Here is a 27,152-nt window from a genome sequence, read left to right on the forward strand (position 1 = left end):
TTGTGGGTACATTGGAGAAGGCTTTTCCCTCCCTTCTAGCCTGGCCTACTGGTTTCATTGGGGGAAGACCCAGAAACAGTCAGTCATTAAGGATGCATACAACACCAGGTTTGCAAACTGGTGTTCAGTAGTAGTTAAAGGAGTTTTGAAATCATAATTTCTTCCCATCCTGTCTTTGAGGGAAGAAATGCCTTTTGACATGCCCCATCTTTTTTTTCTTTTTTTTGTCTTGCTGTGGGCAGAAGCAAAACATCTATGGATATAAACGCATTGATGTGAAACACTTAACAATGTGACTGCAGTACTTTTGCTATGCTCACATATCTGCTTTTCTGGGGAAAAGACAGCAGAGCTTAATGATCATTACAAAGAGTCCAGAACACAAAGGTCTTTTTGCCATGGTGAAGAAGGTAAGTGGTTTCCATTGCCTCCATTTTCATGGAAAAGGTTATAATTCTGTCAGCAGCAAACAGCTCAGCACCTGCCTGCTAGATTTTTGGCAAGGCTCAGAAGATAGTGAAGAAGAGTTTGCATTCAGGAGGAAGCATTGATCTTGGGGATGGAGAACTCCTGATGAAGCTCTGTTGAAGATTCATCTTAGATGGAAAAGGTTTGCAATTCTCCTCCCCTTTGCTAAGCTCTGCTTGTCTACATTTGGGGAGCTTGTCAACATTGGTACAGCTTGTCATGCAGATGGTGAATTTTGAAGATGAATGTGCTTGCCTCATGAATTTCAAACCTATCAAAATGAAAATTCTGCTGCCTTTGGTAATGCTACATCTCCCTTTAGCAGTAGATTCCTGTCCTCCTGTAACCCTGCCTTTCACAGGAATTTCTAAGGGATGATAATACAGGCTGTCATAGTCAAAATTCAACTCTCCCCATCTAATGTACTTTCTGTTCTATACTGAGCCAAATTCATTAGAATCCTTCCAATTCTGTCTCAAAATCCAGAGAGCCTTCAGGAAAGCCCCAATCACTTCAAGTGTAACAAAGTGTGATGCAGTAAATCCTACATGTAGTCAATGGAGGAAGGCTGGGAGGAGGGGAAGAAAAGGCCAATACTGAAAGTAAGCATCTCGGTTAGAGCACAGCTAAATTCCCTTCACATTAAGGATTAATTACAGCATTTACAAGGAAAGGATGGACAGCAATTCCTTCTCCTTCTTCCTCTCCCCATACTGCTGACCCAGTGATGCTCCTCTTTAATTACATCCATGAAGGGTTTAATTACAGTGGCTCATTCTCTCTGTAGGGCTTCCTAGAGGTATAGTTGCATCACACTAGCTTCAGACTGCCTTTCAATAGGAAGGGATGAAAGATAACAATGATGAGTACAAGAGAAAAATTAGACAGGAATGGGGGGGGGGGGAGGAGGAGAAAAAGATTTATAATATGCTTCATACTGCTTCATTCCCTCCCCTCCTCAGCTCTTCTAGGACTTACACAAGCTGGAGAAATGCTGGGTCATTGGCTCCAGTTCTCCTCAATGATTCCTGGCTGAGGGCATGGAGAAAGGGAAGCAAAGTAGCAAGTGACCTGGTTTTCTAATTTCTTACCCTGAGACGGACCAGCTGATTGACTGAAGGCTCATTTTCCCGGATAGCCCCCAAATAGGAGTCTTTCTGGAAGGTGGGGACATTATCATTGATGTCCAGAACATTAATCCTCACACGCCCCGTTGTCTCTTCCCCACCCCCATCCCTGGCGATGACTGTCAGTGTGTAGCGTTGTGTGGTCTCATAGTCCAGACGGCCAATTAGCGTGATCACACCTGTGTCCTTGTCCAGTGAGAATCTGACAAGCCAAAAAAAGTTGAGGGAGGGGAAGAGACAGAGGAATTACAAAAAAAAAAATAAAAAAAATCAACCTCTCTCCAGACAGATGGGAAGTTGTCTGAAATAACAGTGTAAGAGTGGGATATTAGAGCATGCTTGGTGTTGATATCCTAGCCTCTTCTTGACAGCAGCACATCACAACTCAACAGCTTCTTTCAGCCAAGGATCTCATGGAGAATCCAGACACCAACTAAATCTAACTCCCCACTGTGGAGTAGGTGTGATAAAATCATTCTGCAGATAGAGAAAATGAAGCATGAAGGGAGCTAAAGCCAAACTAGTAAAGACCCTGCAGCACAAAATGATTAAAACCAACCTTTTTAAACTTTGGCACTCAAACCCATTTTAAGGCACTTAAGGAAGCAACTTGGTTTTCAAGGGGGCTGAGAAACTTCAGGTCCCAGCAAAGCCAGTGGGATTATACGAGGGTTAATTTGACCTATTTTATGCTATAACATCAATATCCCTCTCCTTTCTTTCTAAGAATGGACTTCTAACGAGCCATGCAAAATACCACATTATCTTGATATTTTCTTGATATCATCTTCTAATGAGTCATGTTATCTTGCTAGGATCCTATGATCCCTGATGACTTTCTGCCCCTGGAGCAGGGGGCTGGACTCTTTGATCTTCCGAGGTCCCTTCCAGCCCTAACGTCTATGAAATCTATGAAATCAAAATGCTGCTCTGAGGCAGTCCAGTTCCCTGCTCACACACCAATGGCAGAAGTGGGTCTCATGCAGCTTTTCTACAGACTATGATACGATTTATCAAATGTTCTTACTGACTTCAAGAAACACTTGCATGTATAAATCCCAATATAAAAAAGCAATTAATCATACAATAATAGAATCATGAAAAAAGGCTGAAAGGGACTCCAGAGGTTAGAATCCAAAGGCTGGACTCCAGAGATTAGAGTTCAACCCTACACCCAAGGTAGGATCATCTCTGTCTAAGCCAAACTAGACAAATATTTGCCTAATATGCATTAAAAATGAAAAAAACATGGTTAACTTTATGCAAACACTCAAGCACAGGTGATTTCACAGGCTGTAGACCTTTATTCAGTAAGTGCTGCAACAAGCTCAACAGTATACCTCCCTTTGATAGATTAAAAATTATTTGAGTGTCAGAAAACTTCTATGATGAAGCTCCATCTTTGATAAACTGAGCAGATTCAGCTCAGTAAGTATTGCATTGTAAGCTGTTTTCCAAATTTTTTATAGCTTTTTCCTAAACCATTTCCAATTTTTCCTAAACCATTTTCAATTTTTAACAAGCCTTTTTCAAGTGCAGATATCAAACCCAGGTCAATCTGAAATGTACTGTTCAGGGGTAGTTCAAAAATCACCTGCACCCACTGTGGGTCTGATCAAGCTCTTATTGAAGTTAATGGAAGTTTTGTCCCTAACTTCAATGGCAGCAGGACTAAACCATCTATACTAATCAGCTCTATATGTCTCTAAATTCATGAATACCCAAATCAACAAAAGAAATTTAGTTAGGGAGGGAAAACGCCGAGTGAAAACAGGAACAGGTTTTATATGAAGAGGTTGGGTGCTGAACTCTACACTGCAGTGTTCAGTAGGCTCTCTCTCAAATGAGGCATTGCAGGGAAAGTTGAGTGACTTCCTGGTAAGACCAAGAAGGCAGTTTAAAGAACTGCAGCTATGTAGGTTTTTGTCACACTTACCTGTCAGGATCATCACTGAAGAAGTAACTAACTTTCCCATAGGTGCCCACATCATTGTCAGTTGCCTAAGAAGTTAAAACACAAAATAGATATTAATAACAAAAATATGTACAGGGACGTTAAAGTTAAATCTCAAGAGCAAACCTTTATTATGACAAAAACTAAACAAGAAACTTTATTCAAGGCCCCTGCTATCTGTAGCTGCTGTCTTGACCTACTCACATCCTTCTAGACTGATGGTTCTCAAACTTTTTTTTTCGTGGACCACTTGAAAATTGCTGAGGGTCTCGGCGGACCACCTGATCTCCATCTCCAGAAAAAATAAATCAAGTGCAGGGCCAATTACAGATATTCTCGATTGTTCAGCAAACTTTCTGCAGACCACCTGAATGAAGCTTACGGACCACAGTTTGAGAGCCTCTGTTCTAGACTATCTTTATCTGTTCTGTTCTCTAGAATACCCTGTAAAAAGAAGGAGCTACATTCCCAACAAGAACTGATCTAAGAATAGAACTCCTTACCACCTTTCCTGATTCACTAACTTGTCATGACTACATAACAGGATCTGCACCTAAAATGTATTCGAGGGAGTCACACAAACCTGGTGCTTCTCTTCTTTGTCCTCCACCTTTTTTTTTTTTTTTTTTTTTTACAAGTGAATTTACAGGCTAGCGCCTGCATAGATTTTGTTAGCTGACATTTATCACTCTATCAGTCTGGCACTAAGATGTTTTTGCTTCCCTAAAATGTATTCTTTGTGTGCCCCTGACTCACAGCCTGCCCTAAATAACAGCACTCAATCAAGATCTTTTTATACCACTTCCACAAAAGTTTTGTGGCTGGGAATTTTAGGCGGGCTGTAGCTTAAGTTAAATACCTGTACTAAAACAAGAATGTGTAAGTACACAAAAAGTATAGCAATAAACAATGGGATAAAACAAAAGACAAACTCGAGAAATTTTACAACTGAATATACAGGTGCTCTAGGAAACCCCTAAAAGGGAGGAATTTAAAGCTTTTATTTTCATTTAACTATTACAAACCTATTCCCTGTGGCTTCACAAGGACAAAAAGTAGAAGAGCAATGTCAAGAGACACCTACCACCACGCTCCCTCCCCTGCCTACCCAGCACTCCCCCATGCAGGGCTCAGTGGGCCATGCCTGTGCACCCTCAGGCCTCTCACCCCACCCCATACCTCAGCCTGCTGCTGCTTGTCAGTGGCCTGTGCTGGCTGGGCCAGTGCACTGTCAAAGCAGCAGGCTGGCTGTAGGATAGGATCTGAGCCCCACGGCTACCTCAGCCCAGCCCAGCACCCCCCCCCGCAATTTATTTAACCCCACATGGGGGAGTGCTCAACCCCAGATAAAGGGTCTCCAGTGCCTTATGTCACCACTGGGTGGGAGTGCAGACCTTCCAAGACCCTCTCCCACATGGGGGAATGCTGGATGGGCAGGGGATGAGCACGGTGGCATGGCCAGCCAGCTCCCAGCAGCACATCAACTGAGGGACAGGCAGCCCTGGCTGGCACCCCCACCCGAGGGAGAGGGCCCCCAATGTCTGATGACACAGGGGGGTGTACCGACCCCCAAAGAGTGGCCTTCTGCTACTGAGGACGAGAGCTTTGGCCCTCCACTTCCCTCCCTCAAGTCATTAGGCTCTTTCCTGGCCTTAGGGAGGAGGAGGCATTGGGATGAAAGGCTGTCACTGACAGTCTGGGTGCAAAGCAACACCTAGTCCTTCTCCCCACTTTCCCACAGTCTAGGGCATGCAATGCTGTGAGGCAGGCAACAGTGTCCCCTGCCTCCTAGCCTTGCCCACAGTGCATGGAGCCCAAGCCCCCACCACCAAATGCCAAACATCTGTTAAGTTTGATCGCACTGTAACTTTAAGCGCTTTGTGTAAAGCACAAAATTTATAGCGCGATCAGAAGTGCTTTCTGATCACTTGCATTTAAAAGTTCTTAAACATCAACTAATCTTTAGTTATATGTACAGGAATGCAGTAACACATATACATGCATGCACACACATACACACTCCCTTTCCAGCACCAGATGTTGTTCAGAAAAACTAAGCAATGCTCCAAATATCTCATTGTTCTTAGTTGGGGGGGGGGGGGGGGGTTATTTAAGAAGTTGGGGATGATGTAAGAAGGAAATGGCTGTTCCTCTTTACTGTGCTTTTGGTTCCTAGCTGAGATTGAGGCCCATCATCAAGAGTCTACACATGTACCTTGATTGAACAGTGACAGATTTTGCAGACTGGTCATAGCAAAATAACAACAACCTCCCCAACAAAGTGTGTTAAAGCTCACACTGTCACTCTCTGTGAGCAAGGCAAGATTTGTGCATGTTTTAAAGTCCTGTCACTAATGAATATATAAAATATACATGACTGGCAGCAAGGAAAAAAGGACCAGAAAAAATTATTTTAAAATGAGAAAAATGGCATAAAACTGCCAAACTATACTGTTTTTTATTAATATATTTCCTAAATTGAGCCCCGACTGGGCTGCTTTGGTGTCAACAGAACTGGGAAAGACAGAGTCAGAACTACATTTAATATCAGAAAGCCATCTATTTTAGGACTGGCATGGAATAGATCCCTCTGAGGCAACCTTCATGATTCATCTCTGACCTCAGTTACTCTTGACAGAACAGGAGCCTAAGAATATCACAGGGGGAGGGAAGCCCCTTTATCTAGGCTTGGCCTCGGCCAATGGCCCGTCTTATAGGGGTAAATAAGGCAAATGGGGCATGGAGAGTGAGAAAGGAGTATGGGAACTCAAATACCTTCCCAACTCAGGCAGTGAATGCTTCCCGTGTAATGACACTTCAGCAGGGCAAATCTTTTACACTTACAGTACGTTTAGCTGAACCTTATCTGACTACTGTTGCTGTAGGATTTTTGTGAGCGTTATCTTTTATTGGATCAATTGCAATACCACTCAAACACTATTAATGCTCTAACATTCCAGTTATTCTGTGCATTTTAATTTCATTAAATAAAACAGAACCACTCTGCTATTAATTACCACACAGTGGGTAGGCAGGATCCCATGCAAGAGAACAGTATTTCTCTTTCATTCCTCCATGGTTGGGATCAGATCACTGAAAAGGGCTTTCTCTGGGTATAGGTTGTAGCCATTCAGGAAGACCCAGTGTGCTCCCCGGTGGACCCGGAAGTGGAGCAGAAATGCTTCTGGTCCACTTCTGGGTCTGCTGCTGAGTGTGCTGGGGAGCCCCCCATACTCCCATGGGATGTTCCATCCCCCCCAGCATCACAGCGTTCATGAGCCGCCTGGTACCTTGAGGTATGTAGAAAAAACATTTAAAGCTGTCTCTATGTCTGAATCTTTTCGAATCGATTTGGAGGGTTCCAATTAGATTCGGAGAGATTAAAGGGTCTCCAGATTTGATTTGGAGATTTGGCCACCGAACCGGGTCAAATCTCTGCTGAATTGAATCAGCGACTGAAGCTTCGCACAGCCCTGTTAGCTCTGTTATGAGCTCCTCAGGTATTGTTATTTTTCACAAAACAAACTTCAGTTTCTAACAAACAAACCCAACTCCTCTATCCTCTCTGGACATTAGGGGAAGAGCCACTTTCCACTCTGGCTTCTTCCCCAGCCCAGCAGCCTGGCTTCTCCTTACAGCTTGCTTTCCTCTCTCTTGTTTTCTCTTCTAGGAGCTTTTTAAAACACTGCATTGAATTACATACATTTAAAGCACTGCAATGCTTCCAGTGGGCCCTCCCTCATTAATCAAACACCCCAAAGCTGAACTTCCTTAACACAGATGGCTGCCCCTTCTTAAGGGGACAGACTACCCTGTTAATGTACCATTAAGTTGAGGCCAGGGAAACAGATCCTTAAGTATAGCAGAGGAGAGAGCCTTTGTCATTTATCTCTTTCTTAGCCCAAAAGCTTCTCTGAAGTCATTCTTCCCTCACAAGGGGGAGGAGCTAACACTGAGCATTTCTTTCTTGTACAACCACAGCCCCACCCCCAGACAAAAGGAGATTTCTTTGAAAGACTATCTGCATATTTTCCCTTTTAAGAATGAGAATTCCATGTGGGGATCATAAAGCACCATGAGAGATACTACTGAAAGAAGGGCCAAAGGTTTTGTTTTAAGACCCAGCAGCTGTCTTGAAGAGACCATCAAAGCCTTGCATCAGTATCCTGGTATTTAGACACTTGGCATTAAGGAGGCGCTCTCAGCATAGAGGATCAGAACTCTGTCAGAGGGGAAGGAAGATGGACAGAAGGAACTGCTTGACCTCTCCACCCCCAGTCCTGTATTTCCATCTCTTCATTTAACCTGCCATTGCTCTATTCAGCAACACTGCTGTTTGGTCTGGCAAGGATTGCCCAGTGGGAGAACCACATACCTATCAATTTGCAATGGTTCAGTCCCTCGTAGCAAACCATCCAGGTGTTTTCCCTCCCCTGCCAGCTGGAAACTGAGAGAGGTTGCAATTTCCTGTTGGGGTAATCATCTCAGCGTGGTTCTTCAGCATCAGGCTTCAGTTTTTCTTGGCTTGAAATGTGGCTTTGGGAAAGGGTTCCCTGAACTCTTGGACCAAATACGTTCCACCCCATTAGGGAGAAGGCTAACAAGCAGGCATGCAAGCCAGCAGTTTCTTCATTTTTGATCCAACCTCATTCCACAGAGAGTTTTCAAGCTGCCCTGAGTTAACGTGGCCAGTGCATCTCTCCACAGGTGTCCAGATGGCCTTTCAACCAAATGGTCCTCAGAGTCCTAACTGTTCAATGAGAAGGAATAGGTTCTGGCTGAATATGCCCCATATTCATGACTAGCCTTTTAAAGCAGGCAGTAATGAGACTGTACCAGGGGTCAAATCCAAATTCTGCGGGTTCCAGGTACCCTTCATATGTATTAGTAGTATATGTATTAGTATTGCTTCAATTGATGATCCCTTCAGCTCTACACAGCTGTTGCAAACTCCTCTCTCTTGCCTTTATTTAAGGCTCATTCCTTGCCAATTGCTGTAACAAAATCAACATGGTTGCCAGTTACACTACACAGTAAAGAGCCCTGGATTTTCCATATCAAGATCCTAGTTCCCCATCACTTGAGTGAAGGGTGACTCTTAATTAAAGAATACTTCATAAATAAAAAATTAATGACCTGGTGCCTTCAGATTCAGAGCTTACTTATTCAGGGAAAAGTCCACTTGTAGCTGGAAAAGCACATCCAATATAAGGACAGTCAAGGTTCTTTGGGTGAATCTGATCTTTTTTATTAGACCAACTAAAAAGCTGGAGAACAATTTTTAAGCAAGCTTTCGGGTTTGAAAACCCTTTGTCAGGCTGAGGAAGTTTCAGCAGTTGGTGTGTGCTCTTCCTGGATGGAATGAAAAGTAAAGAAGCCAGCGGCTGGGCTAGTATGCATGCAAGACAGGTAGTCAGTGAAAATGTAGAATGAGGAATCAATGGGTGAGAGACAGGCAGGGTCGGGGGGAGAAGGGGGCTGAATAGTGGAGAAGTACTTGGGAAGTCAGCTGTCAGGCAGGTTATAATGTGTCTTAAATCTAATGCTCTTATACAGGTTTCCCTCACTTTATGTGGGTTCTGTATGTGCAAATTCTCTTAGGTGATGGCTCTATTTATACCAAAAATTTGTTATATGTGAGGTAAATTGACTCTCATGCAATCGGTGTGGTGGAATCCCTCAGTCAGCTGCTTTGTGTGGTGCATTGTGGGAGTGACGCATACCAAAATATAGTTTCCTGTGTGGATCTGTGCTCCTCACTCATTGTCTGCAACCTGTGTTTCTGTAGTTGCAATCCCCGTTATGGCTTCTTACCTCCTACCTCTCTCTCTGGCCCATCAATGAAGTGCAAGAGAACTTAACTACCCTTCACCACCCTCTCTTCACACCAACTAAACATTCACCACCACACTGTGCTTGTGTGTACTGCCTGGTGTTGGTAAGTACCAAAATTGTCTTGTGAAAGTGGTAGAAATGGGTCTGAGGGTCAGTACAATCGAGGTGTTGGAACACATCCCTATTTGTTATGTTGTAAAGTGGGTTCTCTTTATGCGAATTCGAATTATGCGCTGTTTTCCAGGAACATATGTACAATGTAAAGCAAGGAAAACCTGTATCAACAAGTAGATATTTTCAGTACATAAATGGGCTTAAAATAGCAGCCTATAGAAAACTCTATGGATGGCATTGGGCTTGACAGAGTTGGACTGAATGAGAAGGTACTGCAGCCTGTTTGTCTGTTGGATAAGAAACTCTGGGTGAATGAGAGCAGAGTTGAGTCCTGTGTGCTGCATTCCTATGGATCTGCAACCATGTAGTGCTCAAAAAGAGCTCTTTTATGTTAGCCTCTTCAAGATCCTCATTATTAGGAGCACGCTTATGTAGCACAGCCCCTTGTTCTGATAAACAGTGCAATTAAGTCCAAAACACCAGCTTTAGTTCATTGGGCAGGAAGACTCATTTGTGCTGGATTAATGAAAGATAAGAAAGAAATCTTGAACTGCATATGACCAGAAAAAGCTTTTATTATTTTTCCACTCCTTTTCTATAGTGAAGTTTGTGGATTTTTTACTGCTCTCAAGAATTAACAAGTAATAACACTGGCTACAGCTCGGTATAGCATGGGCAGATGGTGTTCAAGCATCACATGCATTGCTCTGATAATACTGCTCAGTCTTGACATGCAGCACTCCCTAATATTCCAGTCCTGGGCTCACATACAACTCTGCCAGTGTACATCAATCTTGAGCTGTAATTACTCTAATAGTCTAGCCCTGGGCCTCTCCTGTGTACATGCTGTCAGTCATGCTACACTTGTGAAGTGGATTTAAAGGGCTCAATCCTGACCTTACATTAGTGTAAATCAGTCTAGAAGTAACAGGACAGAAGCAAATGGAGTTAAACTGTTATAAGGGAGATCAAAGTCAGGCTCTTCCAGGGATACATATACACTTTACAATGAAAGTCCACATCTATACATGTTCAGATCTGTGTATTTAATGCTAGCGACCAGCTGTAGTTAAGTTACATATTTATTTCCATTTAAAATCTCAACTGTTTTCATTTGCTATTTATTTACATACAAAATTTCTACATATTAGGCTGCTTCTATGGTTGGTCATTGCCCGAGGCCTTACCTACTTACCTTTAAGTCTGAGCAAAAAACCTCTTATCAATTCTATATCAACAAGCTGAAAATGGAAAATTACACTTTCCCCATTCTATAGAACAAAAAACAGGTCTTACAGTTTTTGAACAACTTTACAATCCAACTGGCTGAGAGGAAAAAATTTAAATTCAGGAAATAAATGCCAACAGTGATAATGTATGATTTGGAGTGTCATGGTGAAAATACATTTTACATTCACCAAATCATGGCTCATTGAAAATTATACTTTATATTTGTGCAGTCTAATTTGAATGGGATTTTCTTCCTCTGCTTGCCAGGCAAACTAACATAGGCTACATTTCTTGTGTGTACTGGGGATTAATTTACCTGGCATGATGCAACCTGTGTTATATTAGGTACCAGGAAGGTTGGGATTTTTAAGAGCATCTAATAAGACATGTGAAGATTTTACCTTCATGTTCTTTGGCAAACTACATGCTCAACTACATTTTGAAACCAAACAACTTTTCTCAGTAATAAAGTAGCTTGTTGCAACTAAGTCTTTTTATTATTCTGAGATGGCACTGGCCCCATTCTCCAAAAGCTATGATGGGCTAGAGGCAGAGGAATTTGATCCAGAGAGCAGCTGGACTCAATAGAGAGGTCCAGACTAACCCAGGCGTAAAGACAGACCATGCAACAAGACTCTGAACATAGCCCACAGTGAGTTCACAGCATGTGACCATTACTGACTGAAGCAAAGGGTTGGTTCTTATTCTCGAGGGGATAGAAAGGTCAAGCAGGGGCTACTGGACCTTTTAACTGGTTCACTGGTATGGAAAGTTGGTATGATGGTTACAGTATGAGCATATATGAGGTCCCACAGGGGTCTCTTCTGACACTGCTCCTTGGCATGAACAGAGGACCTGCTTAGCTAAATGTATTGCTGCACTGTGGAAAGCAATGCCCATTTCTGCTGCTGCTATGTGCCAGAGGGGAAGAGTGCTATGCAGGGACATGTGACTTGACTCTGGGGTGTGCGCTAAGATTAGGGGTCCCCTCAACACACCTGAGGGGACCCACTCACATTACACTTATGTTACCTGTAACAAGTACGATTCTTGCTACACCTTCTTTCATATCTATGCTGTGCTGTGCTGTGGAGAAACAATTAAAAACATGACTCACATGCAACCCCCATGATGTTTTTTTCTCAAAGTAATCCTGTCACAGAAGCTAGGATCTGGAGAGTCCCAGACTATGTAAAATCTGAAGTCCTGGCATGCTGCAGTTTACAGTGTGCATGACTGTAAGCAAGATTTTTGCCTTGCCTGTGTTGAGGATTTTCCCCCTGAATGCCATTGCAAAGATTTGAATAGTGACAGGACTGTCACTATGCACACACTTTTCAAACCCACTTGCACACCAGTGCAAAGCCCGGTGTATCCCACCTCCTCCTATCACACTCTTTAGATGTATTATACTAATGAATGCTTTGCCTTGTGGGTGACTCCTATCAGAAGCCAGAGTCCACAGGGCTGCTATTTAAATGAGAAAATGTGTGAGCTAAGTTGAATAGTTCTGACATACAGCCAGCTTATCAAGTTACAGCTTTCCTTGGTATGAGAGGCCCCAAACTTTTAGATATTAACTTGTGCGCCATTCTTTATTTAGGACATCATTATATAAAGTCTTTTAAAAACAAAAGGTGTGTGGGTGCATTTCAAAATAAAGTTTATAAAATCTACTATAGAATGGAAGGGTCAACAAACTTTCAAACAATAAAGAAGGATGTTTTTTGCCTGCTGGTGTCCAGCCTTACCAATAAATGCTTTTGCTTCCTAAATTTTACATGCAGTGCAAAAGACAGTTGCAGTCAGATAAAAAGCCTTTTCAAAATGCTTGGATTGGCTAGTGATGAGGTAATGATTTATAACAGGCTTGACAATGTTACAGAATGGATGGCATTACCAGCAAAACTAATTCCCTCATTTGGCCCTTTATAATTGCATTTGTAAGTGCTTATTTCAGTGATGGACAATGCTGGGGAAGTGTAATTTTCTTTTGCTGACAAGAAAAAAGGGGAGGGGGGAGATGAAGGTTAAGAAAAAGATTAGGGTAGTACAGGGTGAGAGGAGCCACTCAACAGGGGGTCTCTGAGTTGAATGTGAACTCCAGCATGCCCCAGAAGGATCAAAATCTCATTCTGTATACAGCACAATGGCGCAGACTTTAAAACAAATCCACTAACGTGTTACACAGAAAGCGTCGTGGCTAATTTCTTTTCTTCTGAAAAAATGTCCTTCTCTTCCAACATCTTCCACACCCTTGAATGGCAGAAATGCAAGGACAGACAGTTAAGCCAGCTTGAACGCACTCAGACCACTGGCTCAGCCTGTGCTGCATGTGCTATCAACCCCCAGACAGGTTACCATCAAGCTAAAATACTATTATGCTGCTGAGGCAAATGGCACTTTCCGTTGTGAATGTTTCTAATGGAAAGAGTGAGCCTAAATCTCCTTTCGCTTAAGCGAATTTTCCAGAGTAATTTCAATGGAATTACACTTTGTTACAAGAGGGCAGAGGAAAGAAGAATCTAGCTCATCAGCTGTCCTGGTAACCAAAAGACCCTGTCACACAGTAGGCAGACTCGTATATCACATGGATATAATGCAGGTTACTGCTGTGTGACAGGAGAGTAGAGAAAAGTCAAAACACACATTATGGCCACATTTAATTTTGTGACTGTTATAATTTTTTATGCTATTGAACTTTTGACTTTTAAGGAAGAAGTTCCTCAGTTGTTCATTATCCATAAGACATGACATGGATTCACTGAGGTTTCCAAATCTGACTTGCCAAGCTACCACAAGGGAGTACTGGGAAACACGTTCACACCGTAGTACGTAGAATAGGAAAAACTATATAGAACAGCATACTTGGAAGCTCAAGAATCACTCCCCTCTGTGATTTTTGGGCTTCAGCTGTTGCTTTTTTTTCAGCAATTCTGCCCCTCTCCCACTGGTTCCCCCTCACACACACACACACACACACACACACACACACCCCGACAATCTGATGCCAGACACCAGAGTGAGGAAAGCAGCTGGGTGGAAGATTCCAGGGGTTCCACGTCAAGAATCAATCAAATGGCTTTATGGCTGTTCATCTCCCGCCAGAATATTAAAATGGGATTTGCCCAGTGGAGCCTGAAAAGGTCAAAATGAAAACATGGGTCCACATCTGTACTTTTATGAGCTGTCACCACTGCTATCTACTTGTAGAAACTGTTTCTGTGTAACTGAACTCTGGAAGAACCTCAAGAAAGGTTTATGGAGGCTAAAGTAGTAGTTTACTGAGGCACAAAGCAGTAAGTGAATATGCTTATGAGACACAGTGAAACAATATTGTATAGTATGGGTATACTGAGAATTCTAAGTATGGACAGAGCCTAGAGTACTGTGTGCACTATCATACACTTAACACCTACATGCATCATGTGTGCAAAATAGACAGACATATACAAACAGACATGGAGACACAAATTTCTCTTCTTCATGCGGTTTCATGCCTTTGGTACTCACCCACAGACACACATACTTACATCCCTCACTTGCACCTGTCTATGGACGAACATTTGTAAATGTGCATTTTGCACACATCTGCACTTTCACTGCAGCACCCTGCCTTCTGTCACATGCACACTTCCTTCCCACCCGCACTTCCATCCTGATGCACCTTTTACCCATGCACACCAGCATGAAGCTCATGATCTGGAATGAGCCTGAGCACAGCTGCTGCTGTAGCCCTGCTAAGAGACAAAAGCGGAAGCCAAAGCTGTAGAGCAGTTCTGCTCTTGTGCACAAATCTGCAGAAAAGGGCATGTCGTACAATTTGTTCAGGAAACAATAGCAATGTTTGACATGTCATAAGGATTGATGGAGCAGAAATTTACATGGGAGAATGCATTTTTAAACAGCTCCACAGAGCCCTGGTGCTTTGCCGGTAATGGTTTCAACATTCATCATCCACTGAGCCCCACTGAATAACTCCTTAAACTACGTGAGATTAACTCTACTCACAGCAGCTTCAGGGAGGCACAAAAGGATGAGTAAGGAAAGAGTTTAAAGATACAGGAGCATTTTATGCAAACAGTAGGAGAGGAAGAATGCCAAGATGGAGGCATCCCCTTAAAATGTGCCTTCTGAACACTGACAATGCTTCTTCATCTACTGCTGTATTCACAGCCCATTGATGCAAAGGCACCCTCCTAATTAAAGGACTAGACTAATGACACTTAGCCCTTAAATGGTCCCAGTGAGAGGCACCGGACATTTTCAAAATACCACGCAGGCATTAATTCAGCTTCGCTGCACCCCTCTGAAGCAGCTAGTGCTGGTATTTCCCTTTACCTGATCAGGAAAGATTGGGGTTTTGTCACCTGCCCAGATACACTCAGTGGGGATGAGATGCCAGGAGTGCTAGAGTTCTAAAAATCCAGTCCTTCTACTAGATCACAATGCCCCAATTACTCGCTCCCCTGAGAGATTCTTCAAATATAACCAAGGAGGTTTATGAAGCTCCCTAAAGCTCAGAAATATTCTGTTCAAGGTGGACACATCATATTACACACAAATGCAGGCAGACACATATATACACAGTTCTCTATAGCCAGCATTGTCCTGTAAGTATTACTGACTTTGGGTCACATCGAGCACAATATACTTGTGAACATTACTGCATTTGAGCCATGTTGGGCACAACGGTTCTTTTAGCTTTGGTGAACATCCCATGATAACCTCCATGCCATAATGCTAGGCAGGCATTCAGCTGGAGCACTCAGGCAGTCTGGGCTTCCCCCTTTTTTCATACAGAGCTCAAGCTGTCACTTAAGGGGAACCCCTTCTTGCCTCATGTTTCCAGGAAGAAGATGGGAACCTTTCCCTCAGAGATAGGTGACTTTTAGTGGAACTGGAGCAGCTTAGTCTGTATTCGTGAACTGCTAAAGAAAGACCCAGGGCTGAGTGAGGTTATGCACACTAAAGTTATGCATCTCAAGCAGAAATCGAAGAAACATAGTGTTGATGTGAAATTTGTCATATGGGAAAAGATTAATTAACTCTCCAGGGAGACAACATTAAGTATGGAAACCCTGTGCCAAGGCACATTCCTCTCCCCTAGTGCTGTCTTCAGAATCAGCAGCAAGCGTCTGGATCTTGGCATACACTGGTTAAGTGCAGGTGTGTATATAGACAGACTGTGGCTGCTGTGTGAGGTGACTGTATAGTAAAATGGAGGGGTAATTATTTCCTTTTGACTGAGAAGAACATGGCTCACAGCTGAGATAGAGGCACAGCTAGGGCTTTTCTGAATGGTCCTGCTACAAGAGTTACATAGTTAGAAAAGACAAAGGACCTGAAGAGGAAGAAGAAAAAGTGCTCTATGAAAAAATTATTTTCTATTCCTGCTGTAATCCCAACACTAGGATGAAAGAGAAGGACAGACACAGATGTTTGTGGGGGGAAAAAGTAAGAAGAGAAAAGGACAAAAAAAAAGGAATAAAGGGATGAAATGGAAGAGAGATGAGTGAAGAAAGGGCAAGGCAAGCAAAGGAGTAGGAGGGTGCTATTTAATTCTAAAAAACACCTCACCAAGCCTGTGGCATAGCACAGACTGCATAATGAAACCCTTGGGCGACCCTAACTCAGCAAAATCAATTACAATTTAACCCCTTGCATGCAGCTTCTTTGCCAGAAGGTAATTGTTTTAAAAACACCAGTTTGCTTATGGAGGAAACTTCACTAAACCATCTTTTCCCTTCATAGTGCACACACTCTTGAAGGAGATGGAATTTCAGGCATAATTATTGGTCAGTCTCAGGTATAATCATTGTTAAATAGCTGGCAATATCCTCAGCACTATACAGGAGGCCTATCAAATCAGTCTCCAGCCTGGATACCGTGTAATCCAACAGAAAAACAAAGAGAAGATGGGAATATAGGATTGATGGGGACATCCTGGGCTGAGTATAGCCCCTGCCACTGCAAGCCACCTAGCCATGTCATCATCCCTGTCATAAAGTGATCAAGATCCATCTTAAAACCAGTTTGTATCTTTGTCCCCATTGCTCCTCTTGGAAGGCTGTTTCAGGACTTTACTTCCCTGAGGTTTAGGAACTTTCTGATTTCCAGCCCCAATCTTCTCCTGACCATTTTATATCCAACTGTTTTATTTCTATATATTTATTCTTGTTCAATGGGTTCTTGTTTTTGTGCAACATGACAAGGTTGACCGAGAGGCCTGAGGAAGGTCGTTACCTTTGACAATTTCTGCCCCACTAGCAGGGAAAAACATTAATATAAAGTTTCTTACAGGTTGATCCTTTCTTGTGGTTGAAAGAACAATGATTTTGATTCTTCATTCATCTGTTATCACCTAGGTCAGCTCAAAGGAAGGGGAAGGTCAAGCAATGGACCTTAAGCTCTTTCCTTCCTTCTCTGCTCTATTGACAGATTCCTGAGCACTGACCTCACAGGCTTCAGCACTGGGGTGGTGCAGGTGCAAAGGTGCATGGTTGACAGCCAAGAGGTCACAAGTTTAAGGCTTTAAATTCTACTAAATACTTTGTCATACAAGGACATGAAAAAGGAAAGGGAACAGGCTTCAGCCACCACTAGTAATCAATGGGGTCTGTGGCTCATGTCCCATGTAACTTAACAGGGGTATAACCTCTCGTTACCTGAGCCATATCAGAAAGCATGTCCCAGCCTCCCTATACCCAGCCCTCTTCATTTGTTTTTCAGAAATTGCTGGAAGAAATACAATAGAGAAATATGGAGCTGGGTCATCCAGGCTCAGCCTTCAATACAAGTTTAGAGCCAGGCTCAGAATCATACCACAAGAACTATTAACTACTCTACCACTATGCCCCAATGCTTATCAAAGCAATCCTAAGCAATGCACATCAATTAGGAATAGCTCCCAGGAGATGCATAAATGCTGAGAGTTTGGTTAAAAGGGGAATTTGGAGGCAGGCAAACTCCTTTGCTTTGCCACTCCTGAGTATTACAGACTGTCAAAGAGCTCTGCTGACTCTTTCATACTACAACTGGAGGGAGAGGAGGGGGGAGTGAGAGGTGTCCCAGCAACCCAAACAAATGAGAGAATTCCATTAAACATGTCACTCTGCAAGCGAGGCCAGGCTGACCCAGCAAAAGGAATGAAGCCTGAAACCTGGGCTGATAGATAAAGGGGTTCCCAGGTTTGTTTGTTGCTATTGTTGGTGTTTTTTTATTTTCTCTCTTTTTTTATTTAAAAACTAGGAAATAAAAATTGATGGGGAGCAAATTGCTTTGGCCAGAAGCTCTCTGCTTAAAAGAGTCGTAGCAGGAAAGCAATTACTGAATGTCAAAAACCTGTCAAGGTACAGGAGTGACCTGCCATGATTCTCATCACTACATGCTGCCAGCAGCTTCCTGCAATACTCCACAGACTGAGCTGCTGAGAAAGGGGGGACCATGGTAAAGAACATGATCTTTGTACAGTATGCTGCATTGCCTCCTGGGTTAACCACCCCTCATAGAGCATTGCAGAAAACTTTGGACCTTATCTACAACAGAAAGAGGGTGGAAGGTAGATTTCCTTTTAAAGACAGAAATTAAGCACTGGTGAAAGCTGCTGCATGACAGCTTTGCGGGCAACCACATTACATTAATATACATAGCAGGTAGCATTTTGGCCTTTGTGCTTCCCTAACGTTGCTCTGTGACTCACCACAGACCTGAAAAACCATCTAGAGGGGCAAAGGAGCCCTTACGTTACTTCTGACACTGCTAACAAAGGGGGCTCAAGCTAGTTAGAATGGAGCTTTTTGGGTGCGACACTTTTCTACTAGAACCAGATTTGAGACAAATCTTGGCCAACGAACTACCAATCAGCAAATAGTAATAATTTGCATTAATGACTGATCCAAGCCAAGTTCATGAGTGCCTTAGAAATAAGATCTCTGAATTCAAATTTCAGCTTCCCAGGCCCCCATAGTAGGACAATTTTGAAGTAATAGCCTAGAAGTAAAATGCTGATTTCAAAGTAATATCCAAGTGGTGAAATATTCTCTGTAGCCATGTCTGGCTACAGATGACCAGGCCAAATTCAAACTAACATCCTGAAGTTAAAGGATGTCAAATATCATTATTGGCTCCGCAAACCAGGAGCTAGAGACCAACACTTGTGTATCTTGCTACTTGTCTCCTACACCACATGAACTTCATTGTTGACCATAAAATATTAATGAAAATACCTCCTCTGAAACATTCTTTCTGACACTGACATCCCAGTGAGCAGTTCCAGTAATAAGTACTGAATGTTGATTTGCCTTCAAAAGCAGCACATTCACTAGCTATAACACAATTAGATATTAAGAAGGCAGACACACAATAGAAATAATCAGCCAGGCAAAAAGCAGATCAATAACCTGCAGGAATTCCACTTAAAGTATTATAAATGCTGCAGATGAAAAATAAATCTTACTCAGTCTTGCTTTTGGGAATCTCTCTCCTGTGTCTTCTAAAGAGTGGCACCTTGGCAGGTAGTTCTAATCAGGAGCTACCAGAGCTGACCTGCTGATCAGAATTACTGAGATGAAGCTGTGTATAGGTGATTGGTGGTGGGAGAGGGAGGTGGAGAGGAAAGAAACAGAGAATCAAGAAGAGATGCTAAGAACAGGACATTGTAAAAACTTCAAGTGGTTCTTGAGCATCCAGGGAGTACAGACCCTCAATGGATGTGAAGTTAAAACTGAACTAACAACCCAAGAGAGCTCTGCTGAGACTGGCAGTGGGAAAAATGGCCAATCAACCCCCCTGAGAACTACAGAGCTTCTTCCACCTCCTCTCCCAGCCGTTAGAAAAAACAACAGCTTCCCTTGATTGTGTTTTATAACAGCAGTCCCCTCAACATCAGCCAGCTGCTAGTGCAGTTAACACTTATCTGTGCAGCAGCCGCCTCGATGTAGCACTGAGTAATTTACTGCAGCCAAGCTGTTAGTGGCTGGAGATTGTGGCTTAAAATTTTTAGTCAATAGTCATGTTATATTGAAGACAGCACTCTAGCAGAGAAATAGACATTTAGCCAGAAGTTTCCCCCATATGCTCTCTTCTGCCTCCCTCCCCCCCCCCCCAATTTTATTTTTCCCCCCAAGGTGACACCAACACAATTTAGATGCTCGCCTCACCAGGTTTTATTGAAGCTCTGTGATTGGGCAAGACACAAGTTCTCTGCTAATGAACCGCATTGATTTCATATTCTCTTGTTGTCCACCTAAATGGCAAACAGCACATCTGATAGATTAAATAACCACACAATTGTCTGGCTGACAACTCAATCACTCTGCTGTTAGGTCTCTAATGAATTTTACAGCCCACCAAAACAGAAGAAATTAAAGTCAAAGTCCCATGCGCAAAATATAAATCACTAATGATCTTTGAAATATTCATAGAAGCTTATACATATATGCCTTAGCTTTGCTTAGCCCTCTTTGCCACCATTAGTAATTCTGTCTCACTTACTGAAGGAAGCTGATAGAGCACTAAAAACTGGGAATTCTATCTTAGTCTGGTGAAAGGAGGGGGCACTGCCCATTTTGGAAAGGGAATGAAACTGAAATGAGATCCAATCCAAAGGGCAGCAGTCCAAAATAACTCATCCTTATCTGAAGATTGGCATGAACAAGGTCAAATCCTGGTCTGGAGATTGGGACACCATAGCTCAGGCTTTGTCCATCCAAAAGGAATCAAGTAATTCAACACAGGACCAGAAACAATTAATGACACCTCTTAGATAAAATCTGTGATGAGATCTTGATACTGTACTACATACAAGAACAGAAAATACATGCCAACCCAAGATGCATGTTTCTGGAGACAGGAGGACAATGGGTAAAAGTTTCAGTCAAGCAGAAAAGGGACCTTTGAGTTGCTCCACGTAGGGCTAAGGCATCTGACTTACCTGAATTAACACAAAGGTCCTAATCATGCATGCAGCAGCTTGCAGTGCACACACAGCAGCACCAGACTACAACACAGTGTAGATCAATATGACCTTAATGGTCCAGGTCAGGTGGGGACTACAGTTGCACATTTCCCAGCAGTGTCATGTAGCTTAAGTGTTTGGGGCAAGAAGAGTAAGCTGAACTAAGGGGACATGCAGAAACTAGTATAGCAGAGAAGAGAATAGCTAAATGATTGAATGGGACAAGAAGGGGCAGAAAAGGAAGCATCTAACACTTCTCAGTATCATTCAGATGTGGGTTTATTTTCAGCTTTGCTCCCATGGCTGGACACCACCAGAAAATAATACTGGATCTTGAAGGGTTTCTGGCTTCTGGATAGATCAGACTCTGGAAGAAAACTCAGACTTGTTTGACAACATGGTATAAAGGAGTCTAAGTAGCTGTAATTAATGGCAAAAAGAGATCCATGGTGTAAGCTGGAAGAAGGCATAATGCAAGTTAAAGCAGCTTCCCTACTTACTTTTTCTAGCTTCTAGCTTCTCTGTGTACAAGTTACACTAGTTTAGACTCCCTTACACAGCCATACAAAGGGGCTGAGTAGGTATAAGGGGCTATATGGGCCTGTGGTAGAATGCTATCTAAGTTATGGTATCTCTAGCATCACATCTGCATCTGGTCTCTTGTATTCCCTGTAGGCAATATATTCCTGAACCTTATTTCACAAGTACCATTTTCTCTTGAGGACAGCTGAGGTCTGTATTGCCCTACAAGAGTCATCAAGGCCTAATGGAAGAAATCAGCACAGGGACTTTGAAGGCTTCTTAGAGAAGGGACTAAAAGCCAGAGAATGAGGGACAATTCCATCACTGTGGGATAGAAAAACCTGCCTTCCCATGTCCAATTGTGCTTGGATGGATTATCATCTTCATGTTGTCATAGCTTGCTGCTGTATGCTGAACACATTACATGTTAGTATGAAGGACTCTTAGTGTCTCAGTGACTGTTGTTTATTTAAAAGTTATTTTAAAATAAATCTATAGGTTGTTTTTTTGCCAGCAGATGAAAAAGGCATAATCCAGAAATAGCCCCCGATGGTTTGTGAGGCAAAACTGTGCTTGGGGGTTGCTGGACCAAGAGGTTAATGAACTAGCCTGTTCCCCAAAGGTTACTGAATTAATACACTAATTTAAGTCTTCCAGATTTGGAGTCCAATCCTGCTTGTGCCAAAATATGTCTGAGATTTGTGAGATCAGCCTACGCTATAAAGGTCATTTGTCTGCAGCACAAATACAAACACATACCTTGCAGATCACCCAGTGGGGCTCACTCAGCATTTCTATAACCAAGGGCTGCTGCAGGGCAGCGTTCAGTTGCACTGGCAGCACTAGGGAGGAAATCCTGCAAAATGCATGCCCTGCATTTTGCACTTGTCTCTAAGGAGAGGTGCCTACCTTTTGAAATCAATATAAACACTATGAGTTATGACTTTAGCTGCTTTGCTGTGGCCCTGGGGGGTGGCGGTGGTGGGTAATGGGAAACACATCATGCAGTAGCCTTGGTACAGGACAGAGGGACTGGTAAAGTCTAGGTGAAATCAATCTATTTATAGAAGACTGCTGCTGTTAACCATTCATTTATATTTGAGATCCCAGGCTCTGGTGTTCTTTACCCAAACAGCAGCTTGAAACACCTCACCTTGAACAAAATCTCCCTAAAACTTCCCAAACCACTGGCTCAGCAAAAAAAAATAATGGGGAAAAAAATCCAAATCACAGTACTCAAGGAGTGACTCCTGTTCACTTGTTTGTTTTTTAAAGGATATAATTTAGACAGGTGCAAGTGTATATCTGTGGGCTTGTTTCATTCCTTTTCCCTTCTCATGTGGTTTTTTCACCCATGCACTTTGAAACTGTGTATTTATCCTGACAGCTCCATCAGGACACATGGCGGCTGTGAAAGCTGCAATAAGTGTCTCTCTTTTTAGCGCCTGGGCTGTCATGATTCCTATTCCATCCCATTTCGGTTTTACGGATTGATATTTAGATTAAAGAGATAAACACAACCAAAGAGCACTGGGCCCTGACAGACAGACGAGAACTTCAGATCTGTCAATCATCTTGCTACCTAGTAATTCCTTCCCCCCCCTTCTCTTTATTTACAGAGATGAATTGATAAGAATATTTAAAAGGAACAAGGAGCTCAACCAAATAATAATAAAAAAAGCCATTTGCCTTTAACTTTCCAGACAATTTGGAATCTTTTCTTTGATTACTTAACTATTTACTGTTTCACGTGTTTGCAGGTTTTCTCTCCTACTGCAGATAAAGAATTCAATTTTCTTTTAAACGGTGGGGAAATTGGAAGAGATTTTGTTCTATTTAAGCACAGCTGGAGCCTTGGGACTCTGGGGGACTGAGAACAATGAGATCAATTAAGATGCCAATGGTGAGGGAAGCTGGGCAGAGAGGGGGGGAGTGAAAGGATAGAAGAGCTGGTTGGAGGAGGAAGGATGCAGCTTAAAGGACATCTGAGAACAGCCCCCACTTTCCTCCATTGCCAAGATCCTTTTTTCATGTTCACAGAGGTGCAAGGGATGTTGAGATTTCCAGGGTATTTCTCTAACAGGAGAAAAACATTTACAGCCCTTTTATAGATCTAAGTCTGCAGATGAAGGCACACATGGCCACATCACCCAGAAGCTGGTCTATAACCATTCCACCCTGACCCCAAACTGCAACCACAAATCCCTCATGCTTTTACATCCTACTACATTTATCCAGTGGCCTTTTCTCCCCCAAATTAAGCTTTCTTTATTGTCTCACATTGGTCTATAAACTCTGTTCTACCCCTCCTAACCACCTTCACCCTCATCCCATTCATGCCCATCACCTAAACCTGCTACATAACCCGATACTGTTCCCGCTAATCATCCTCCTCACATAAATCATTCTTGGTAACAACCCGTGAGTGTGAATAAATTACTTGCTTACCTACTACAAAAAACTAAAAAGACACATTGCAACTCCCAACATGACATATGGAACAGGGTGCTGTTGAGGACACTATTCTTTATACCTGGGTACCCTGTACCCAACCTGTTGTCTGTCATGCATTGCCATGATACCAGTTACCACTACCCGTGTGGGAAGAATAAATTGAGCCAAACATTAAACTTAAGAAAGCTTTCTAGAAATACGGCAGTCTGTGGACATGTTCTCTCATACCTAATTCTTATTCTGCCACTTCCTAAAAACCTCTCTGTACTTCCCTGGGTCTTCCATTCACACATTAATTGTGGGAGGATATTTTTCTGCTACACACTTGACTCTCTCTCTGTCACTTCTTAAGTCAAATACCTGTCTGCAGATTCTGGGAGACTGTGCCACAAAAACCCCAAGAATAAGGGATTTAAAGGTGTGAGGCATCTGAGAAGCAAAAAGAACATGGTTTCCAGCAAAACTTGTTTGGAAACACAAAGGGAGAGAGGGGGAAAGCCCCATAAAGAAATGGTCAGATAAATAAATGGTACTGAGTTAAAAGGCAAAGAAGAAAAATAATGTGTGTACCACTCTGCGTGAATGGTTTCTTGTGTGTGCTCCTATCCCACAGTAAGTGAAAGCTAATCCAGGAAAGTTTGCCCCTGACAAAAACAGGCCTAAGTTACTGTGGTTTGGCTTCCACTTACCATGGGATAACAGAGGTACATATGAGGGAAGGGGGTTCCTAAAATGCCTTTCCCTGCTCAGAACACTGTATCAAGCTTTTCATTACAGTCCCAGAAGCCCCTTAAGGTTATGGAGAGAGGGAAACTGCAGTCATTTGGTGCTGCAGACTTCTGAGGTGAAGTCTAAGTCCAGAGTTTCTTTCCCAACATCCACCATCTTTCTACTCCCTTGGCAGCCATGTCCCTTATTGCACAGTAGTCTGTTTCCCTGTCCTGGATGACTGGAGGCTGGAGTGCCATGGCAGGCACAAAGAGAACAGAGCAACTTGGAAGGTTCTCAGCCTAGTAAAAGAATCTAGTTTGGATTGCTGCTTGCAGTTGGAAGCAGCTCTGCAAGTGCATACTGCTGTGTTTTCTTGGGATTCAATGAAAACTTCCATCTGTAGGTGGGAGGATAGGAGGGGGAGTGGCAGCAAAAGCCATAATGAGAAAAGCCTATTGCATCAATCCTACTTTGGGGAAGAAATGACATCCAGATAATCTGTTTCCATTTGCTAAGCCAGTCCTTCTTTGTTTCAATCATCCAACTGAGGGAGTTTAGCACAATCAAGGTATGCAACCGAAATCCTTGGGAAAGACATTTCTGGGGGTGCAAGCCTGTGCCAGCCCCCTACAAGCCCCAGCACCAAGCAACAAAAGCTCCTTGTGCCACTGTCAGGAAGTGAAAGCCAAGAGCAGACTGACAGCTGATCGAGAGAGAGCGATTTGCATTTTAAATATGTGTTTATCGATGTCTGCCGCTCTCTTTCCCAGTGTGGGATGACTACATTATTACCTTTTTGTTGACTGGCATTTACAGCTGGCTGGAAAGGAAAAAGAAAGATCGGACTGGGATTGATTTTCTTGTCCCTGGTGTGAGGCCAAAGAGAGATCGAAGAGGCAGAAGAAAACTGATGGCTGAAATGGTAAACAAGAGAGACTCCGTCAACCAAATTAAGAGTGCCCTAATGAGAGAAGCAATGAAAGGTTAATTAGTGCATTTACTTCATTGGCATCTTTCTAATAAGGCCTATCCCAATTATATATAGAAGATATGGGGGTAGAAGGATGGGTTATAGGCAAATGCATGTGCAGAGGTATATAAGTTTAGGGGAAACTGGATGTGTGAGAAACTCTGAATATGGAGAAGGATACTATGCAAATAGTACTTGGTGCACATGCCACTGTGTATGCACTCAGGCACTGCTAGGAATGAGGGTGTGGTAATGTAGATGGACAGGTGCTAGAAGCACCTGGAGTACAGCAAAGTGCAAAGAGAAAGCCACAGGCTGCAAACAGATATCAGCTTTGTGCTGGCACAAAAAAATTTATGGCATCACAAAATGAAAGCAAACAGATGTCCATGCCCTTTATCATGCCACAAATGCCCAAATGTGGCCATGACAAAGGATAGTATTAATTGTGCTATTTTGTGGTGGATATCTGTTTGTTTTACAGCAGGAGACTGCAGGTAGCCTGGAGCTCTCCACACTCTTCAGTCACCCTTGGAAGGTGCTCTTGGATTTGGGACTTCAAAGGCCCAAATCCTGCATGACCCAGGCACTTCCCTGCAGGGGAATTCCTGGGATGCACAGTATCAGTCCCCTGAAGCCCCAGCAGCACCTACCCAGGTTTTCCTGTGTGCAGAGGTATGCCCAGGAAATCCAAATTGAGGCATGTCTCTGCAAATGGGGAAAATTTGGGCATGCCCCAAGCAGAGTCCAGTAGGATCAGACCCCTGCCACTTCCAGAAGTGGCAGGCAGTTGACCCCATGAGACAATGGGAAACATCTGTTTTGCTCAATGAAGCAGACCAACTATGCCAGGACACACCCCAGTATAGCTGATCTGTTTTATTTGGTGATATCTGTTTATAGCCTCAGAGTATGGCTGGAGTTTAGGGATTGCATTTAGGCCTACTCATGCTGTGGCAGAGCACAGGTTGTGCCTGCCACTTTAAGGGCTTGAGCAGGCTGCAGATCAGCCTGCAGATGGGAGCAGACCCAATCAGGAGGGTTACGTGGCACCCATGAGACGGCCTGATTGGTATAGGGCTAGGCAGTCAGTGTATAAGACAGGCCCTGAGAGCAGAACCAGGCAATTGCAACTGGGGAGCTAAAGGGTGAACATCTCCTAGCTGAAGTACTGCTGCTTCCAGAACGCCTGAAGGTCAAGGGTAGGAACTATGGGGATGGAGGAGGTTCCTGGTCCTGGGGAATAACCTGAAACTATACCCTGCCAGAGTTGGATGGTGTGGTGGGGCTGCCTGTGGTAGGGTAGTCTCCAGGAAATGCCACAGCTATACCTCCCTAGTGAAAGGTGAGTATGGGGCACTGGAAAGCCTCAGCCCCTGCTGCCTTGTTGGTGACCTTGTGGTGGGGAAAGGCTAAGGGAGCACACTGACAGAAAAGCACAGGGACAAGGCCCACAGAGTGGGGCTTTAGGCTCATGGGGCACAAGGTCCAGGAGCCCCAGTGAGGGGACAGAGTAGAGGTGGAGTAAGAGCCGGAGGCCAAGTAGGGTCTGTGGGAGGCCTGAAGGACTACACATAGGCTGGCTGGAGTAGAAGCCCAGTAAAGGGCAGAGAGAGAGTGAGCCCAGTGAGGGTAGAACAGCAGGCCTGGGAGGGTCTGGAGGAACTATGTGGTTCATAAGCTCGGAAGGCAGACCTGTATGAGAGAGGGGGCTAGCTGCCAAGAAAATACCCATAAAACCTTGACTGGTCAATGCTGGGGTCACAGCCAGGATGGTTGAAGGGCCAAAGTGCCCACCATGAGGGATAG

At 43.3% G+C, this 27,152-nt stretch overlaps 1 protein-coding gene across 2 annotated transcripts in view; it reads right to left on the minus strand.

Annotated features, from left to right (window-relative positions):
• The window catches only part of CDH23 (cadherin related 23), a 565,943-nt gene that overhangs the window by 185,312 nt on the left and 353,479 nt on the right, over positions 1-27,152 (minus strand). For both annotated transcript variants that reach the window (XM_059729899.1, XM_059729898.1), the window contains exons 14-15: positions 3,532-3,596; positions 1,560-1,797 (exon numbers count right to left, since the gene is read on the minus strand). In XM_059729899.1, coding sequence (XP_059585882.1) covers positions 1,560-1,797; positions 3,532-3,596 — 303 coding nt within the window. The remainder of the gene's footprint in view (positions 1-1,559; positions 1,798-3,531; positions 3,597-27,152) is intronic.

The sequence above is a fragment of the Alligator mississippiensis genome, chromosome 6 (assembly GCF_030867095.1).
Source record: "Alligator mississippiensis isolate rAllMis1 chromosome 6, rAllMis1, whole genome shotgun sequence".
In the NCBI taxonomy this organism is placed as follows: Eukaryota; Metazoa; Chordata; order Crocodylia; family Alligatoridae; genus Alligator; species Alligator mississippiensis.